Here is a 20968-nt window from a genome sequence, read left to right on the forward strand (position 1 = left end):
AGCCCATCAGCCCTACTAGGGCATAGGCTGCCGATGGCAGCTCACCAGAGCCTTGGTCCTGGGCCAGTCTTTCAAATTGACCCGAGGTGTAGCCCGTCTTTGAAGACCCTTCCTCTCCCTGGAATAAGGTCTTTCCTGGGCATTGCTGTAGGGTCGGCTTTGACAGGATGGGGTTGCTAGCCCCGTGCCCTGCCCTGCCCTCCTCCTTTCACAGTCTGGCTTGGGACCGGTCCATGGCCGAGTTAGAGTGGGGTTGAGAGGGTAATAAATCGGCCAGGATGGAATGGCGGAGCAGATGCAATGGACCAAATGGCCGAATTCTGCTCCAATGTCTATAGTCTAATAAACCTTCCGAGTCTTCAGTTATCACCAAGTGATCTCTCAAAATAATCCTAAATTAATTCCACATCCCCTCGACTCATTCCACTCACTCACTCACCAGAGGCGATTTACAGTGTCCATTTAACCCTGATATATGCCAGGGACGTAGAAGAACTTGTAAACTCCACACACATCTCCAGAGGTCAGGATGAAACCTGGGTGGTTGGAGCCAGCAGCGAGCAGCTCTGTCAGCTGTACCCCCGTGGAGCCCGAAAATAAATGAAAACCTGACATTGAAATCCAATAACAAATAATAATGAAGCCGGCCCTGGTGAGATCAGTGAAAGGTCGGAAGCTAACAAGTGGAGAAGTAATGGTGAAAGAAATGAAGCAGTTTTCAAACGGGATTGTTAAAGCAAAGCATCAGACGGAATCTGTAGCCACCAGTGAACTGGAACTTGTCAACTGGAATAGTCTGACAGTTTCTCAGCTGCGGCCCGGAGATGAGCAAGGAAGAGTCCTCTGCAATTCCAAAGTTATGTTGGTTAAGCTCCCTGACACACTTCTCAAAGAGCGGGGAGTACGTTCACATAACAGGACTTTCATCCAATCGGAGCTGAGTTTCGCCGGCCCGATATTTTTGAAAGCTTTAAAGAATTGCTTTATGTTGAGTATTCTAACCATTCCACAGGAGGGACTATGAATGTTCAATTCAGGTCATCGTGCCCAGGAGGGAAGCAGGATCCTGTAAAAGGAGGAGGGGTGGAGTTTTTGAAGGGAAGGAAAATAGATTAGAAAGAAGAATGAATGCGAGGGAAGTATTGAGATAAGGCCTCTCTGAGGTAGGTTTCCCCTCTCAGCCAGGACATTTGTCTTAATCCACTGACCTATTGCTGGTGTGACCACAGGCCTTTGAAAATCAGAGGTTTCCATTTACTAGGAATGCATTAATAAAATCCAGGCCAACATTCCAATTCGGCTGAAAGAGAGGCCAAAGATGAGATTTAAACTAGAAGTCTTCCTGCCAAATTCTTCCCGGTGTACAAGTTCTCAACACCACTATTTCTCCCGAGGTTCTTGACCAATGTCCATTCTCAAATACCACACAAAACAATGTTTGTGAATTGAATTGAGTTGAATTGACTTTATTACTTATATACTTCATATACATGAGGAGTAAAAAATATTTACGTTACGTCTTCGTCTAAATGTGCAATTTATAGTAATTTGTTATAAATAGCATGTACAACAGGACAGTCAATGTAACACAGAAATACAATTGTATCAGCATGAATTAGTCAGTCTGATGGCCTGGTGGAAGAAGCTGTCCCGGTTCCTGTTGCTCCTGGTTTTTATGCTGCGGTACCGTTTCCCGGATGGTAGCAGCTGGAACGCTTTGTGGTTGGGGTGACTCAGGTCCCCAGTGATCCTTCGGACCCCTCCTACACAGCTGTCTTTGTAAATGTCCTGCCCTTTGTAATTTGACCACAAACAAGAGAATATCTGCAGTTGCTGGAAATCCAAGCAACACACACACACACACACACACACAATGCTGGAGGAACTCAGCAGGCCAGGCAGCATCTATGGAAAAAAGTACGGTCGACGTTTCGGGCCGAGAAACACATTATTGGCTAGTATAAGCGCATTGCAAGGTGCTAACCAAATCTAGTGTGTGTCACTTTAAACTTCAGGAATGGCCTCAACTCGTACAGAACTTGGTTACTGTATGTCTCCTCAACCAGCAGTGACATCATATGGACGCGTCGCCATTAGCAACTGAGGCGGGTACGCGATTGCGTCACGGGGCGGTGAGAACGGCGCTCCGGTCCGCGTGGAGCGGCTGTTAGCTCAGAGTGAAGGACTCGGGAGCCTGCGGCCTTCGGCGGCGCCTCGGCACTGGGTCTGGCGGGGCCGGCGGCGAGCTGTCGGTGCGAGAGCGTCGCGGGGTCCCGACTGTCAGAGGCTGGAAGCCAGAAGGTTCTGGAAGCAGCCGTGGAGCGGGGTAGGCTGTCCCTTCCCTCCCACCCCGATCCCTGGCTCTTGCCACACGGGCCTCTCGTCTCCCCAGCGGAACGCCCGCGGTCTCCCCACCCATGCTGGTACACCTTGTCCTTCTCCCGTCCCTGCTGCGGGCCTTTGCTTCTCTTTAACGTGACCAGATCGGTGACTCTCTCACGATCACTCGGGGAGAGTGACAGACCTTGAGTCTCAGCACCCTTCCCTGTGAGAAGCGGGTCACACTGCCGAGGTGAGGGCTCTCCCAATATAGCCGTGGAATTTACTGGGCTCCAGTTTCGCCATTTGTGTCGACCCACATTTGTTGAAGCACGCAGACTATTCTGGGAATTGACGTGTCCAGATTCACTGGTGACTGCAGATTCTGTTTAACCCATCATCCTGTGAATTATTTCTGGCGATACAAAAAAAACTGCATTCGCTTTATCGTGTTCCAGTTGAGGTTATAATTTTACAATCTCTGATTAACCTTCCTAACGCCCCACAGGGAAGTCGTTTACTGTCTGATGGACATGCAGCGGCCCTGCAATGCACAGATTTGGTTTTGGTTTGATTTCCTTCATGCCTTATGCTGAAAATAGAATCAAATAACTGAATGGATGGTGGATATTTTTACTTCACGTGTGTTTTCTCCCTGTAGCAACTCCTTTAAAAATAATAAACACTGCTCTGGCAACAATTTCTGGCAGAGAATTTAAACTGAGAATTTAGCATAAAACATTTTTGTGAATGTTCGTTCTCTTGTGGTTTTTAACTGTTTATGATCGCATTGGATGACCATAAATCCAATTAAATCCTGGTACCAGTTGCACATTGGACACTTTGATTAGAAGATCCATTATATAAGATTGTCCTAATTGTTACAAGTCCTAATGAAGGATCTTGGCCCTAAACATGGCCTGTTTATTCTTCTCCATAGATGTTGCTTGACCTGCTGAGTTCCTCCAGCATTTCATGTGTGTTGCTCAAGATTTCCAGCATCTGCACAATCTCTTGTGTTTTGGATTTTCAGAAGGCCTTTGAAAAGGTGCCTTGCATGAGGCTGCCAAGCAAGCTAGGAGCCCATGTTATTGCAAGAAAGATACTAGCATGGATAAAAGATGGGAATAAAGAGGCCCTTTTCTGACTGGCTGCGGTTGACTTGTGGGGTCGGTGTTGTGCTTTTCACGCTATATGTTGATAACTTGGATGACAGAAATGATGGCTTTGTGGCCAAGTTTTCTGATGATTTTTAAAAAAAGGTGGTGTTGATGAAGCAGGGATTCTGCAGAAAGACTTGGACAGATTAGGAGAATGGGCAAAGAAGCTATTGATGGTATAGGGAAGTGTATGGCCATGCACTTTTTTAGAAGGAATAAATATGTACACTTTTCTAAATGGGGGGGGGGAATTCAGGAATCGGAGGTGCAAAGGGAGTTGAGAGCCCCAGTGCAGGATTCCTTAATTTGCATGTTGAATCGGCAGTAAGGAAAAGTACATTTAGTTTGAGAGGACAAGAATATAATGCTGAGGCTTATAAGTTGTTGGTCAGACCTCACTTGGAATATAGTGAGCAGAAAGCATTTTTTGGGACTGCATTTAGAGTATTGTGCGTAGTTTTGGATGGATGTACTGGCATCAGAGAGGGTCTAGTGGAGGTTTTGCAAGAATGATTCTGGGAATGAAATGGTTAACATATAAGGAGTGTTTGCTGGCTCTGGGTCTGTACTTGCTGAAGAATGAAGGGGGGCTTTCATTGAAACATACCAAATATTGAAAGTACTGGATAGAGTGAATATGGAGAGGATGTTTTCAATAGTGGGATACAGAAGGGTGTCCTTTGGAACAGAGATGAGTAATTTCTTTAGCCCGAGGATGGTAAAGTTTGTGGAATTCATTGCCACAGACAGCTGTGGAGGCCATGACATTGGGTATATTTAAAGTGGGGATTGATAGGTTCTTGATTAGTAACCTTTCACATCCTTACAGGGAGAAGGCAGGAGAATGGGATTGACAGGGAAAATAAAACAGCCATGATCGAATAGCGGAGTAGACTTGATGGGCCAAATAGCCTAATTCTCCTCTGTCATATAGTTTGTTCTGGTAAAATATTCACATGTTTGAACAATATTCTGTTGCTTATGTCAATTATTGCCATCTCTCCCCTCGAGGGTCTGTCTTTACCTATCTTACACCCCTCTTCATCTCTGCCTTCTTTAGGTTGGGTACAAAACCATATTTTGCAAAAAATCAGATGGATTGATAATTAAAAGCTTGTTAGCTGTTAGAATGGCGCCTTGGCATTAGGATTGCCAAGCTGTATTTGCACCTGCAATCTTTATTTTCAGTTCCAACTTGGAAGTAAAGGGAAACAGAATGGGAAATACTGGGAGTACTCATCGAGTCAGGCAGCATTTGTAAAGAATGAAACAGTTAATGTTTTGGGTCCATCATAATTGGAAAAATGAGAAAGAGAGTATGTTTTTAAGTTCCAGAGACGGGGAACATTGAAGCAAACAAAAGGGAATGTGTGATTCTGTGATATGGTACAGACAGAGGTTGTCCAGGTGACATAATTGCTTTCGGTACTGCCTAAGAAATAGAAATTCATTCTCGTTAATCATAACAATTAACAGCAGATGAATGACGGTAGAAGAGAGAGTAATGCACTGGAGCTCTGAGGTACAGATCAGCCAGCAACCGTGGAGAGAGCAAAAATGAGTTAATGTTACTGGTGGATGATCTTGCATCAGAAACTGCCTGTCTGCTTTGTTCCTTCCTCACCACGTGCCCAAACTGCCCTTGCAATTCCACCACACCATCGCTTTATGTTCCCCTCTCATTTTGACCTGTCTTTGTCCTCTACACTGTTCTGCTAATGTCCATCTTCAGCTTGAGTAACAGCACTCCTTCCTCAACCTAGGCAAGGGAACAGCCCTTAGGACTCAAAATTGAATTCAATAGTTTGAATAATCATTTTTTCCTATTTTGGGTTGGTTCCTCTATAACATTGTTGGTGGTGTTCCCTCATTTGCTGAGTACTTCTATCATTCTTGATCTTATTTCAGATTCTAAGCAACTGCTTTTTTGATTACAGATCATGTAAGACAGCTGTAGTCACATTCAATAGATGTGAGTAGACACCCATTGTTTTTGGTGCAGCAGCAGAATTTGCAGTGGCATTCTGACGTTGATCTGAACTTTGTATCATAATCCTTTGGACTTCAGTGCCAGCACAAATTTTAAAATGATGCTGGAGGTTGAGACACAATTAAAATAACTCGTAATTATTAAGATGGAATACAGTGTTGCGAATTGTATTGCCATGCACTTTGGGTAGAAAAAAATAAAATGTAGATTATTTTTTAAATGGAGAGAAAATTCAAGAATCCAAGGTGCAAAGGGAATCCTCATACAGAATTCTCTGAATGTTAATTTGCAGGTGGAGTTGAAGGTGAGGAACGCAAATACAATGTAAGCGTTTATTCTGAGAGAATTAGAATATAAAGGCAGGGATGTAATGTTGATGCTTTATAAGGCACCAGTAAGGCCTCGCTGGAGCATTGAGAGTAGTTTTGGGCCCCTTGCCTAAGAAAGGATGTGATGACATTGGAGAGGGCTAAGAGGAGTTCTGGGAATGAAAGAGTTACCATATGAGGACTAATTGATGGCTCTGGGCCTGTTATTGGAATTCAGAAGAATGGTGGGGTGGGGGGTGTATCTCATTGAAACCTCTTAAATGTTTAAAGCCCTTGATAGACTGGATTTGGAGAGGATGTTTCCTATGAGTGTAGAACCTGAGGGCAAGGCTTCAAAAGGCCGGGGGGGGGGGGAACGGGACATCCATTTAGGACGGAGATGAGTAATTTCTTTAGCTAGAGGCTGGCGAATCTGTGGAATTTGTTGCCACAGGTGGCTATGGGTTTATTTAAGGCAGAGGTAGGTGGATTCTTAATTTGTTTGGGCATGAATGGTTATGGGGAGAAGGCAGGAGATTGGAATGGGGGGAAATGGATCAGCATTGACAAAATGACAGAGCAGTCTCAATGGACCAAATGGCCTAATTCTGTTCCTGTGTCTTATGGTCTTATAAGACAAAGTTAGGAATCAAAAAGTGGGCATGGTGTGACTGGTGTCCTGAGCTGTGTGTATTTCAACGCAAGGAAAGGTGGGTGAATGCTGAAGATTAAGTAGCTGGTTTACATACAGAGGCAATGTGTAGTGAGGAGAGGCTGTTAATAGGGCAAAATTGCAGTCAACGGTGAGCTGACAAAGTTGAAAATGATGAATACAGGACCGAAGGTGTTATATTTGAATGTGCACAGTATATGGAATAAGATCAATGAACTTGTAGCACTGCATATTAGCATGTACAGTTCCAAGAAAAAGTTTGTGAACCCTTTGCAGTTACCTGGTTTTCTGCATTAATTACTCATAAAATGTGGTCTGATCTTCATCTAAGTTACAACAATAGACAAACACAATCTGCCTAAACTATTAACGCACAATGTACTTTTCATGTCTTTATTGAACACTTTGTTCTGTTATTAATCTCTATTTACCATGATATAGGAGCAGAATTAGGCCATTCATCCCATCGAGTTCAGCCACTCCATCATGGCTGATCCCAGATCCCACTCAACCCCATACACCTGCCTTCTTGCCATATCCTTTGATGCCCTGACCAATCAGGAAATGATCAACTTCCACCTTAAATATACCCACGGACTTGACCTCCACCACAGTCTGTGGCAGAGCATTCCATAGATTCACTGCTGTCTGGCCAAAAAAATTTCTCCTTGCTCCGTTCTGAAAGGTCAACCCTCAATGTTGAGGCTGTGCCCTCTAGTTCTGGATACCCCCACCATAGGAAACATCCTCTCCACATCCACCCTATCTAGTCCTTTCAACATCTGATTGGTTTCAATGAGATCCCCTTGTATTCTTCTAAATTCCAGTGAGTACAGGCCCAAAGCTGCCAAATGCTCCTCGTAAGTTAACCCTTTCATTCTGAGAATCATCTTTGTGAACATCCTCTGGACTCCCTCCAATGACAACACATTCTTTCTGAGATATGGGGCCCAAAATTGTTGGCAGAGCTCTGTTTTAGCTCTGTTTACCACACCCTGCTATCATGGACACCCTGTGCAATACTTCCATCACTTGATATCTGGATGGTGTGGATGTGCACCCATTGCGGTAATCCTTGCATTACCATCTTATCAATGTGAACTTGTACATCTTATTTTTAAGGTAACTTTTTTATTCTTTCTATTTCTCTATTATTTATATCTGTTCACTTGTAATGCTACTGTAACACTAATTTCCTTCAGGATCAATAAAGTATCTACCTATTGTTTAATCATTAACAGTCCAGACTGGAAAAAGTATATGAACCCTTGGATTTAATAACTGGTAGAACCTCACTTAGCAGCAGTCACCACCACCAGATGTTTCCTGTAGCTGCTGATCAGACTTACACAATGACAAAGAGGAATTTTAGACCATTCCTCCATATAAAACTGTTTTAGTTTATCAATATTTCTGGGATACCTTGCGTGAACAGCCCTCTTCAGGTCATGCCACAGCATCTCAATTGGGTTAAGGTCTGGACTGTGACTTGGCCATTCTGAGACACAAATTTTCTTCTTTTTAAACCATTCTTTTGTTGATTTACTCTCACATTGTGGATCAATGTCTTGTTGCATCATCTAATTTCTATTAAGTTTCAGGTGAAGGACTGCTACTCTGACATTCTTCTGTAAAATGTCTTGATACAATTTTGAATTAATTGTTTCCTCAACTATTGTAAGCTGTCCAGGCCCTGAGGCAGTAAATCAGCCCCTGGGGGCCGTAGACTCCAATGTTGATGACATGGATGTGGACCTGGATAGGGAATTCCTGAAGGACCTCAAGGATCTGAAAGTGCTCATCACTGACAAGGACCTGTTAGACCAACACAAAAGGTACGCGGGTCGTTTGGAGATGTGCTCAGTCTGTCTACACTGTCCCATCACACACTCCCGTGGTCAGACACAGAGTGAAATTCCCTCCACACCATCCCATCACACACTCCCGTGGTCAGACACAGAGTGAAGCTCCCTCTACACTATCCCATCACACACTCCTGGGGTCAGACGCAGAGTGAAGCTCCCTCTACATCGTCCCATCACACACTCCCAGGGTCAGACACAGAGTGAAACTCCCTCTACACCATCCCATCACACACTCCCGGGGTCAGACACAGAGTGAAACTCCCTCTACACCATCCCATCACACACTCCCAGGGTCATAAACCAGCTGGTGGCCTCCATGTTGTGGTACCAGATGGTCACCTTGGCCCCTCCTGCCCCTTTTGTCGCGAGAATGCAGAGGAAGCTAGTGGAGGGTTATGGGCTGAGTGCAGGTCGGTGGGACTAGGATAGGGTAAGAGTTCGGCACGAACTAGAAGGACCGAAATAGCCTGTTTCCGTGCTGTAATTGTTATATGGTTATATCATCATGGTGATGCTCCTTCCACCATGCTTCACAGTTGGGATGAGGTTTTGGTGTTGGTGTGCAGTGCCCTTTTTCCTCCAAACAGTGGTGTGCATTTCTGCCAAAAAGTTCAACTGTTGTCTCTTAAGTCCATAGAACATTGTCCCAGAAGGGTTCTGGAACATCCAGGTGGTCTTCTGCAAACTTGAGTCATGCAGCAAAGTTTTTTTCTGTATTGTCCTTCCGTGAACACCATTCTTGTTTGGTGTTTTTCTTAGTGGGCACATGAACAGAGACTTTAGCAAGTTCTAGAGATTTCTGCAGGCTTTTCTCGTATTGTGTACTTATGAGCACTCAGCTCTTTAAAAATGCTTTTGCTGCCTTTTCCAATTTCATACATCTCTACAGTTCTTGTTCTAAGGTCCTTTGAAAGTTGTTTTAATCAAGGTGTGCACATAAGCAGGTCTTTCTTGAGAAGAGCAGGCTCTGTCAGTAACCTCACTTTGTGTGCCTTTTTATAGGGCAGGGCACCTTTACAACCCATGCCTCTAATCTCATCTCATTGATTGGATCACCTGACTCCAAATAGCTTTTGTAGAAGGCATTACCCCAGAAGTTTACATACTTTTGAACCTAGACTGTGATTGTTTAAATGGTGTATTCAGTAGTGATGAGAAGTAGTATAATTGTTTGTGCAACACACAGAAAGATGCTGGAGGAACTCAGCAGGTCAGGCAGCATCTATGGAAAAGAGTGCAGTCAAAATGTTTCGGGCCAAGACCCTTTATCAGGACCTGCTGAGGGTCTCGGCTCTAAGTGTTGATTGTTTGCTCTTTTCCATAGATGCTGCCTGGCCTGCTGAGTTCCTCCAGCATTTTGAGTGTTGCTTGGATTTCCAGCACCTGCAGATTTTCTCTTGTGTGTTATTAGTTTAGGCATATTGTGTTTGTCTGTTATTGTGACGTAGATGAAGATCATGCTACATTTTGAGAAATTAGTGCAGAAAACCAGGTAATTGCAATGGGTTCACAAGCTTTTTCTTGCAATTGTACATTTTTGGTAAGTTTATCTTGAAATTTTAACTCTGTCCTTAACTCTGGACTCTTGAAATTTTCTGAAAGATGTTTGGTCAATGCCTAGTGTCTTAACTCTCAACATTTTTAAAATGCATAGTGGTCTGTGTTTCTTTTTAAATTTAAGAATGTTTGAGAGAACTTTGCTGGTTCCCTCACCATAACTTCCAATTATTCCTGTCTACTCTGAAAATTCTGTAAAAGAAATCATCTGGTCTCCGAAATCAGTTATCTTTTGTGCATTTAATTTCTTCTATTCTGTTTTGCTTCGAATAACATTGGTGAGTTAGCATGCCTGCAATTCTCTGTTGCAAATTCTGGCAATTATTCATCGTGTTAATATTTCCTTATAAGTAACACACACAATGCTGGAGGAACTCTGCAGGTCAGGCATGACCTATGGAGGGAAATAAATGAACAGTCAACATTTCAGGCCAGGACCCTTTATTAGGACTGATCTTGGCCTGAAATATCAACTCTTCATTTCCCTCCATAGATGCAGCCTAACCTGCTCAGTTCCTCCAGAATTTTGTGTGTATTGCTCTAGATTTACAGCATCTGCAAAATCTCTTGTCTGTTTTTTATTATAAATATCAGTTTTTAATAGAAGCACATAACACTTGGTGGCTTTTTTAATTGTTGATTTGTGCAATTTTTATGTTTCATTTTTGTAACTCATGCAGTCTGTTGTAATTTTTTGATGTTCTTTATGAATTGTCAAAATCTGAACTATCTTTTGCAATTTTATCCACTGTTTTAGTTTTGTTGATTTGCCTTAAGTCATTCATGCCCTCTTGAATTGTGTTGTCATTGAGTAAGGTTGTTGTGGCTGATCTTCTATATCGATGTAACTTTGCTGTCCTATTCCTGTATCCTTTGATTTATTTCTCAATGTACTGGCAGTAGTGTGTGTTGCACAATTATCCTGTTTTTTCTGCTTATTATACTGAACTGAGTCGTTTTGAGTTTCTCAGTAAAGGAATCCTACACTTTAAATCTGTGTTATTATAGCTTGTATTTATACAATTAACTAGACAACAGGGTGACCCGTTGGGGCACCCTTTGAGAGAAGGGTAGTGCAGTCTGATGTGACCAAAATGAACATTAAATTTTCCTGAATGCTATTGCTATCTCTTTGATTTGGAAATTAAAGAAGAAAAACTCAGCTTATTAAAGAAGAAAGACGCATAGCAAGACAAAATAAAGTAAATTTGAAGGAATCGGGCTTGCTGGGTTGGGTCCGGAATTAAATGTCCGATGTAATGATGGGTTTGGCCTTGAATAATCACAGAAGGATTCCATCGATTCCTGGTTGGAATGACTTCTGTGGCACCAATGGATGTTATTTGGAAGAGGCAATTGTATTGTCTGATGTTCTTCCTGAACTCGTTTGCAATAGGTTCATCATTGCTGTACAAATTGAGGAGTTCATTAGGTAGAGGCTGCAGGTTGCCTATCCTGACCTTTCCCTTCATACAGCAGAACTGTGCGGTTTCTCCAGTGAATAGGAAGGCACGACAGTGAGGGCATACTCTTGTCATCGAACCAACATAAGCAGAAATGTGACGGCATGCCAGTTGTGCATTTTGCCTTGCTCTTTCTCTGTCGAGGTATTGTCGTCGAAAGCGACCATTGTCGTCTTCAGCAACTCTCGCAATAATTACTCTGTGCCGCATATTCTCGAGTTGATCTTTCCTTTTCTCCTCTGTCTCTTCCTCTCTCCTCCTTCTCTGCCTGTTTTTGTCATTCCGGAGATGCACAGCCCTTTCATCCTTCATCCCTTCTACCATTTATTCTCTCTCATCCTAGAGTCGTGCAGCCCTGGCCTGATCGGATTCTTGTTCTGTCCTCCGTCTGTGCCTATTGTTGTCATTTTGGAGACGTGCATGCCTCATCTTCTCTCATCTTTTTTGTCCTGACTCTGTGATCCTGGAGTCGTGCGGCCCTGGCCTCATCCGATTGTTGTTCTCTCCTTCTCCTTGCCGCTTCCCGATGACATTTGGCATCATCTCTTGACCATAATGACCTCCTTCTCTTTCCACGCAGCATAATTAGGCTATCCATATATTTTTGTCCTAATGCTTGATAGAAGATAGGAAGCAGTAACAGCAAAGCCTCCAAACTGCTGAGGCTGGCTGTGCGCATGCGTCATGGTGTGGCATCGCAGTCTCCATGGAAGGTTGAAGCGGCTGTGTGAGCATCGTAAGGAGCTGCTGAAGCTGGCCGTGCGCAGGTGTCGGGCTGTGGCATCGCAATTTCCATGATGGCCGATCGGGTCTTGGTTGAAAGGCAGCCTGTTGATTTCCCCCTATTCCACTACAGCCCCTCCCCACGCACAAACAAAAGTTGTGTGAACTTTTTGAATGAGCAATTTTATACAAACATATAACCCTGCACTTTGCCTGCATTCTGTAAGTTAGCGCATTTTAATTCGATTTAGCCAAAAAAAAAGTGCCGCTGTAATGCACCATTTGCGCTAATTGGAGGTCACAAACAGACAGACAGAGCGTGAGAGTTTTAGTAGTATATAGATAATATATAATGGTCATCACAGGTATTATGGACCAGAGAGCATGTTCCTGTGCTGTACTGTTAATGTTTTCTCTTTTTTAATTTTCATTTCTGTTTTACCTCCCCTCTTCCCAATTATCAGCCTTCTAGTTTTACATCCATTTTCACCTGATTGAATTTGAAGTCTGCATTATGACTGCTGAGGTCATTGGCGATGAGGACAGATTCTACTCCAGAGCTGAGAAATACTGGAAGAATATACCTCCAACAGTGGATGGTATGTTGGGAGGTTATGGACACATCTCTAGCATTGACATCAATTCCTCCAAGAAATTTCTGCAGCGGTTCATTGGGGTGAGTCTTCATGATCATCTGTGTTAATGGGTTTTGCATGTTCTTGAAAGTCTATGAGTCTATTGACCACTTTCTCCCACCCTTCCCCCTATTCCACTACTACCCCTCCCCACGCACAAACAAAAGTTGTGTGAACCTTTTGACTTTCATGTCTGCAAACAAGCCTTTGTCTCATTTGGAATTGGTTTATTATTGTCACATGTACTGAGGTAAAGTGCAAAGTTTGACTTGTAAGTTCATATATATTAAATTGTTGCATAGTGCACTGAGGTAGCGCAAGGTAAACAATAGTATGCAGAATAGAGTGCAACAGCTACGCAGGAAGTGTAGTGGAGGTAGATTATAAGGTGCAAGATCGTGACAAGGTAGATTGTGATGTCAGGAATCCAACGTATCATACCAGGGAACCATTGAGTAGTCTTATACCAGCAAGTTAGAAGCTTTCCTTCAGTCTGGTGGGAAGTGCTTTCAAGCTTTTCTATCTCCTGCCTGACGAGGCGAGGAGAAGAGAGAATGTCCGGGGTGAGTGGGGTCTTTGACTTGCTGGCTGCACGTCACCATGTGTAGAGTGTCCACGGAGGGAAGGCTAACTTAATGATAGATTTAAATTGCCCCTGGTCAAATAAGATATAATGAGAGTCAGGTAATTGGAAATGAATAGAGCTTTCACTTTGGATATGGAACAAGAAAGAGCCTCAGAATTTGCAGTCCTGCTGCTTAGGCTACTTCCCAATTTTGTGATAATTCCTATGCTCAGTTATACTGTAGTATCCTCTATGAATCAGTGTATTTATCCCCTAATATCATTATTAAAAACAGAAATACTGGAAGAACTCAGCCAGTCAAGCAGCATCTGTGGAAAGAAAATCCAGTCAATTTTTCGGGTCTGCGATGCTTCCTCATAAATGGGGATATTGGTTGGGGGGGTGGGGGGGAGGCAGTGGAGGAGAATGACAGGTCTACAGATTATAAACAGTCCGGTGGCGAGGAGTGAAATTTAAAATAAAAGCCTATATGTGATAGGTTAAGATAGATTAGGATAGATAAGATAGAGCATGAGTACTGACCATTAGCAAGACATTTAAAAGAAACTGAGAAAAAAAGGAGTAAGTATAATAATGGGAAAAGATAAGAGCAGTTTACCTGAATTTGGAAATATCAGTGTTTATTCCAGACAGCTGCAAAATCCCCGGACTGAAGATAAAATGTTTTACTAGTTTACTTTGATCCTCTCTACAATAGTGGAGGAGCCTGTAGATAGGCGGGTTGGAATGAGAATTGGAGTGTGATTGGGAATTAAAGTGGCATGTTAACAGTAAGCTTGGGACCAATCCTGCGAACTGAGTGTAGATGATCACCCAGTACATATTTGCTTTCTCCAATGTAGAGGAGACAGCATTGTCAACTTCCAATTATTGTCCTTTAACCAATTCTTTTTAAAGAAAGGTAATCCATTTGGTAAATTTGTTATTTGCATAAATGTTGCCTGGTTTGCTGAATTGCAGCAGGAACTTACTTTAGAAATTTAATTATATGGAACATGCATGCCTTGCTTGTTCTGTTGTGTGCTTCCAGCATTTTCTGTTTTCCTACCACAAATGATGTTTGATACAACCCCAAAGCAGGTAGTGAATTATCGTCTATCACGCTACTGGAACGCAAGGTGTTCAAGCTGTTTTCCATTCTCGACAGGAAGGAACTGGAAAGGCAGGGTCAAACTGTGCGCTGGACTGCGGTGCTGGAATTGGCAGAATTACAAAGCGATTGCTGCTACCCTTGTTTAAAGTTGTTGACATGGTGGATGTAACAGAGGGTTTCCTGGCCAAGGCCAAGACCCACCTGGGGGAAGAGGGCAGCCGCGTGGGCAACTACTTCTGCTGTGGCCTGCAAGACTTCATCCCCCAACCCCAGCGATACGATGTCATCTGGATCCAGTGGGTGATTGGTATGTCATTGACCAAAACTGTTAGGGGTGGGGTTACACAAGGGAGGAAAATTGAACCTGGACAACAAACCCCACTTTAAACAAACGTGGAGACTTTGAAAGCAAAAGCAGATGTAGACCAATGGGCTCTTTGAGCTTGTGGCTAAAAGGTCCTTAATCATATTGCAGAGAAATTCTGAAATTTTTCTGAGCTTACTACCGATTGAATGTTTCCAAAGTTTTGTTTTCCTTTCCTTTATCTGGTCTTCTAGTCTAGTTAGAAAGCCATATTTTTAACTTGGCTTTTTTTTTAACATTCCATATCCACATTAAGATTGGAAACTACTTGTAAAGCTGTTATGCTATAATTATGCTTTCCTGTCAGTTGTGATAATGACATCTTCATTAATGAAAGCATGTCCCACAGAGGGCAGTTTGGGAAGCAGATAAATGGTTGTAATAGGAGAATATGTGCAATATAAATTGAGCTAACAGCTATGAAACATGTTCAGCATGGCAAGCTACTTTTCTCTTATGAATATGGCATCATGGACTGCAGCACTCCTGCCTCTGAGCCAGAGGTTTAAGAGCTGGGCACAAGGCAGCAGCTTTCACTACATAGTTCCTGGGTACTGCTGCATCACTACCCTGGATGTTTATTGTCTGAGCTCAGTGTTGTAGTGTTCTTGGCATTTAAAGCATCCATATTTAAAACAACAGGTCATTTATAATATCCGAACATTGAATGCTGTTAGATGTTTCTGTAAACAATTTGAAATTTGTGCTTTATTTCATGCAGAAACTGTATTTGCAGCAGTTTGCTTTTATTTCATATTACCAGGATATGCTGTATTTACTAACTAGCTTGCAGTTAAAGTGCAGCTCAGTAAGGACAATCATAATAGCACCATTAAGAACCAATAACCTTAATTTTTTCTGGTCTCTTCAGTTTGGGGTTATATTTGTAGAAGTAAATTGGTAAATCATGCCTCGAATGAATGGTGCAGACTGCAGAAATAAATAATACTGCTACACCCAACCTTATTTTCAGTATTATAGAATAGTGCTTGATATGAGCAACCTCCCAGCCATGACCCTGAACACTGAGTGTACCATTTTATTGTCCAGACTCACTTCTCTTCCCACTTGGTGCTTGGTGTCTCCCTGTAAAGATCACTAGATGGCAAAAAAGTTATTTTGAATGGAGACATGGCAAGATTTAGTGAAGGCGAGTTGGGGGGGGGGGCGGTTGTTAATCCTTATTGCCCCTCCCAAGCTGAGTTTGGCTAACTGAACTCAAAACTGGGATGATATTAATGTTTCTACCTCAGTAACATGTTGGGGAAAAAAAGATCAATTGATGTACTCAGTCTAGACAGTATGGAAACAACAGGCTGCTTCTAATCTTTCAACTGTTAGTTCAATCAGGCAATAGCTTGTGTTTTTAAAAAAAAACTAGAGATTGCAATTAGATAATGTCAAATCTTTACAAATAAAGCATTAAGTAGACCTTGAGTACACTGGTATCTTGCTTAGGATTTGGACTCCTTTACCAAGAACAAAGTGTTAATGGAATCAGTGCTTAACAGGGTCATGATGGGATTATAAATGCTGTTATGTTAGGAACCTGATGCAAATCTTTGAATGTCTTCTGCTGTGCCAGGAGCCTGGTGCAAATCCAGCAATGAAACACCCAAAGCAACACACAAAATGCTGGAGGAGCTCAGCAGGTCAGGCATCTTCTATGGAGATGTAAAATAGGTTGATGTTTTGGTCCAAGACCAGGAATGGAAAGGAATGGGGAAGATGCCAGAATGAAAAGCGGGGGGGGGGGTGTAGAAGAGGTGATAGGTCAAGCCAGTTGCGTGGGAAAGGTAAAGGGCAGGAGAGGAAGAAATCTGACGAGGGGATAGTGGATCACGGGAGAAAGGGAAGGAGGAGGGGCTCCAGGGCAGTTGATAGGTGAGAAGAGGTAAGAGGCCAGAGGGGAGAATAGAAGAGGGGAGGGGAAAAGGTTTGCTGAAATGACATCAGGAACAAACAGTTTAATTTGTATGACTTTTCCATGGTTGGCAAAGGATAAGATGAGATTTAAAAGGTAAATTTGCAAAATTTAAGAGGATTCTGTCACAGCAGTGTCTGTAATCAAAGTTTCAAAGTGCATTTATTATCAAAGAATGTATAAATTATACATCCTTCAGACTTGTTCACCTACAACCAGTCGCAAAACAAGGAATCCAAAAGAACCTAATTTTTTTAAAAAAAGTAAGACCAACCCCTCAGTGCCCTCAGAGAAAGGTGGGGGGAACAACAATACAAGTGAACAACAACAGTATTCTGAACCAAATTAAGTCCTTAGATTCAAATCCACAGAGTAGGCTCAAATCCTCGGATTTCAGTTCATCATATTAGTGGAACATGTTACCGCAAAGTTCACAGACATGAAACACATCAGCCAGGGGCAGCCTCACAGCCTTACTGTTGCAGGGAGAGAAGCCCCCAGACTATCTTGGCCAGCGTTTAAATAATCCGAACCTCTCGTTAGAACCCGGGCTTGGCTGCCAGTGAGTTGTTCCAGGCCTAGGTTTCACTGCCAAAAGAGCCATTCTCAACCTCTCCAAATTGGCTCAGCGTCCAGAGCCAGCCAACCAACCTCGTCTGACTCCAACACCCTGCCTTTCCTGTTTACATGGGCCAGCATTTAGATTGTCCAAACAGCAGATTGTACTTTGCATCGGGACCTGGGCCTCACCGTGGTGAGTCACTCCTGGCCTTGCACACACTGTCTATTGATTTGCTTTGGGCCTGGATTTTACTGCTGAACAAGCTATTCTCAACCTCTCCAATTCAGCTCGGCGTTTAGAGTGATCCACCCTCATACTCAGGTGAGTTGGATGGGCATCAGAACTCCTCTGTCCTGACTTCTCCCCTCCATATTGTCCACTCCAACCAGCATGGTTCCAACCCCAAGTGTGTTGATTTTGTAGCGCACCAGCAGGCACGTCCCGTTAATTCATTTTGACCTTGCTCACTTCTTCATTGCTTACAGTGATAGTTTACCACAATTTACTTCAAAGAAAGTGTTATTCTTAATGGTTTTAATCAAATTCCTTTGCTTTCAAGCTACCAGCAAGCTGTTACACATCTTCGGTAGCGCCATCTTAAACTAGAACATCTTAATGGGCCACAAAGTAACAGCTTCTACACAGCAAGCTGCTTTTTTATGGACGCAGTGTCTGAATAAACAGATTTAGTAACTTTGAAAATAGAATTGAATATATTTAATGTGGTGTAAATATTACAGGCCTGTGGAAAAAGTTCAAAGTACATTTGTTATCAAAATATGTTTAAATTATACAACCCTGAGACTCGTCTGCTACAGGCAGCCACAAAACAAGAAACCTGAAATAACTGCATTTTTTAAAAAAGACCAACAGCCAATGGGGAGGGGGGGTGGGGGGCACAATATTGCAAATAATAAAAGCAACCGCATTCAGAACGAAAGTGAGGCCATAGCCTGGAAGCCTGGAGCAGACAGAGCAGGCCCACAGCCTAGGCCTCGGCTTCAGAGCCATGGTTTGTGGACAGTGGAGTAAACATCACAGAGTAATGAGTGCCCTGACCTCTGCTCTGCCTCCGGTCCCGACACTCTACCTTTTAAGTCCATCTGTGCCAGTGTGTAAGTTGTCCAAACACCGGGTCACCCCCGCTGCCACATTCTGGCCCGTATCCGACTTTTCCAAATCAGCCCAGCCCTTAGATCGATTCAGCCTTGCTCTCAGTTTAGATTGACAAGACTCTGAATCTACTCCACTTTGCTTGCTCCAACTGTCTCGAACGTGCTTCAACCTCGCTCTAAATTTGCTTCGCACCCGTACTCCTCAACTCTCAAGCCAACCTCACCTTCACTCGCCTCTTCATTGTTTGCAGTGATAGTTTACCACAATTTTTCACTGAAAAAGTGTTAATAAAATATTTAGTTGTATTTCTTTATGATCCATCAGTAAGCTGTCATCCTTCTTCAGTACTGCCATCTTAACAGTGAAGAGCATGAGGAAGGGGAAAATGGCCTCCTTTTGTGCTGTGATTACAATTGTATGAATTTCAGTCAGCATATGAACCATTTTGACAATTTTTTGTAACTTCCAGTCTCTCTCGGGCTTGTTGCAGGGCACCTGACTGATGACCACCTCATCCAGTTCCTGAAAAGGTGTCAGAAAGGTCTTCGGCCAAATGGAATCATCTGTGTGAAGGATAACGTGAGCCAGGAGGGTGTGATTGAGGACGAAGTGGACAGTAGTGTCTGCCGAGACTTGGACTCCCTGCACACCATTGTGCAACTGGCAGGACTCCAGGTGTTGGCAGAGGAGAAGCAGGATAACTTCCCTGATGAAATTTATCAGGTGTACAGTCTGGCTTTGAGGTGAAGTGACCCTATCCACGGGCGCAGGGATGGGTTGGTGAAGGGGTACCGTATCTCAGAGGAGGGAACTGAAAAAAAAAATCAAGGTGGTACAGCTCTGGGGTTTTGGGTTTAATTGAAATAAAGCACAGTGAGGATACAGCAAACTGAATTTGACTTTATTCCTGAAAGGCAGCCTCCACCATCATCCAAGTGAATGAATCTGATGATCAATAAACTTGGAGCAAGTACTTAACTGCAGGATGCTGAGTCGCAGCTTTGGAAGATTAATTACCTTAGCTAGAATCTGATTAGCTGCAGCTAATGAAAGATGATGTTTTTTCAGAATAGTTTCCAGAACTGAAAGAATGAGTATGTTTTAAATATTTGAATTCAGTTTGGCACCTAGTAAGAGTGGGAATCAGCAGGAAAACCTTGTCTGCTTTTTCTGAGGTTAGAACAGTCTACTCCAGGTCTAGAGCCTATAATTGGGCTTCTGCATTTGCCCATATAACTGAGGCTAACCCTCAAAGTAATTAATTCTTTCTCACCTGCTCTCACTTACTCCTTTCATTGCCCCTAACTGGCCCTTTTTTTTTGCCTTTTTCTGCCCTCTGCATTTGACTGTGGTATTTCATGTTAGGAAAGGCATACTAACCTCATTCTGAGATGCAAGAAACCACCTTTCATTTTCATAAATGCAATTCATCAGATCTCATAATTTATGAAATAAATTATTTTTGTGTGAACTGTGTGTATTTTGTCATTCAGAAGAGCTGTTTCTTTGATACAGGGCTGTTAGTGACAGTATTACAGGAATCCTCCTTCAGTCACATGTTTCATTTTCTCCAATACACATCTTGTTTGTTTTTAGTCTCCTCAGTAAGTCACTAAGTATTAAACATAAACTATTTGTCTCATCTCTGGCCAGAGGCTGAGGAGGATCTGAGCCAGAGGCTTGAAGCTTTAATTAAGGATGACACTGCCAAAGCAATGCTAATGGTTTATTGCTTTGTTAGGCATATATTGTTTCCAAGGGTCTGTTTGTCCTGTCATTTGGGCACTGTTAGAGGATTCCTTGGTGATTACTGACACATTAATGGTCTTTTAGTCTGGCAACAAAAACTCTAAATATGATTCACAGATGTAATTTTATAGTAAGATTTATTAGTGAGTCATTTAAATGTCAATTATATGAATACACATAATAATTCACTCCTTGATTCCAAATACCTTTGAACATTTTTTTGCTTTTGGAATAACAAGTCAGAGTGAGCCATCTCCAAGACTTCTGTTTGGTCACGCTGTTCTAACCTGCAAAGTAAGCTAAATTAAAGGAGACAAAATATACAGTGGCATGCAAATGTTTGGGCACCCCTGGTCAAAATTTCTGTTACTGTGAATAGCTAAGCAAGTAAAAGATGAACTGATTTTCAAAAGTTATAAAGTTAAAGGTGACACATTTCTTTAATATTTTAAGCAAGAAAGCTTTTTTATTTCCATCTTTTACAGTTTCAAAATAACAAAAAAGGAAAAGGGCCTGAAGCAAAACTTTGGGCACCCTGCATGACAGTACTTAGTAACACCTCCTTTGGCAAGTATCACAGCTTGTAAACACTTTTTATAGCCAGCTAAGAGTCTTTCAATTCTTGTTTGGGGGATTTTCACCCATTCTTCCTTGCAAAAGGCTTCTAGTTCTGTGAGATTCTTGGGCCGTCTTGCATGCACTGCTCTTTTGAGTTCTATCCACAGATTCTCGATGATGTTTAGGTCAGGGGACTGAGGGCCATGGCAAAACCTTCAGCTTGCGCCTCTTGAGGTAGTCCATTGTAGATTTTGAGGTGTGTTTAGGTTCAATATCCTGTTGTAAAAGCCATCCTGTTTTCATCTTCAGCTTTTTTACAGACG

At 42.6% G+C, this 20968-nt stretch overlaps 1 protein-coding gene across 2 annotated transcripts; it reads left to right on the top strand.

The window, feature by feature from the left end:
- Nucleotides 1-2138: 2138 nt before the first annotated feature.
- Nucleotides 2139-19930, top strand: ntmt1 (N-terminal Xaa-Pro-Lys N-methyltransferase 1). Of its 2 annotated transcripts, XM_063073138.1 has the most exons (5): nucleotides 2139-2326; nucleotides 8133-8285; nucleotides 12523-12734; nucleotides 14427-14679; nucleotides 18829-19930. In XM_063073138.1, exons 3-5 carry the CDS (start codon nucleotides 12573-12575, stop codon nucleotides 19083-19085), a joined length of 672 nt encoding a protein of 223 aa, XP_062929208.1. In that variant the 5' UTR covers nucleotides 2139-2326; nucleotides 8133-8285; nucleotides 12523-12572; the 3' UTR covers nucleotides 19086-19930. The 2 variants fall into 2 exon arrangements, with proteins under 2 accessions (XP_062929208.1, XP_062929207.1); XM_063073137.1 differs by lacking the exon at nucleotides 8133-8285 and having other exon boundaries at nucleotides 18829-19925.
- The last annotated feature ends 1038 nt before the right edge of the window (nucleotides 19931-20968 follow it).

Source organism: Mobula hypostoma, chromosome 21 (assembly GCF_963921235.1).
Source record: "Mobula hypostoma chromosome 21, sMobHyp1.1, whole genome shotgun sequence".
NCBI classification, from domain to species: domain Eukaryota; kingdom Metazoa; phylum Chordata; class Chondrichthyes; order Myliobatiformes; family Myliobatidae; genus Mobula; species Mobula hypostoma.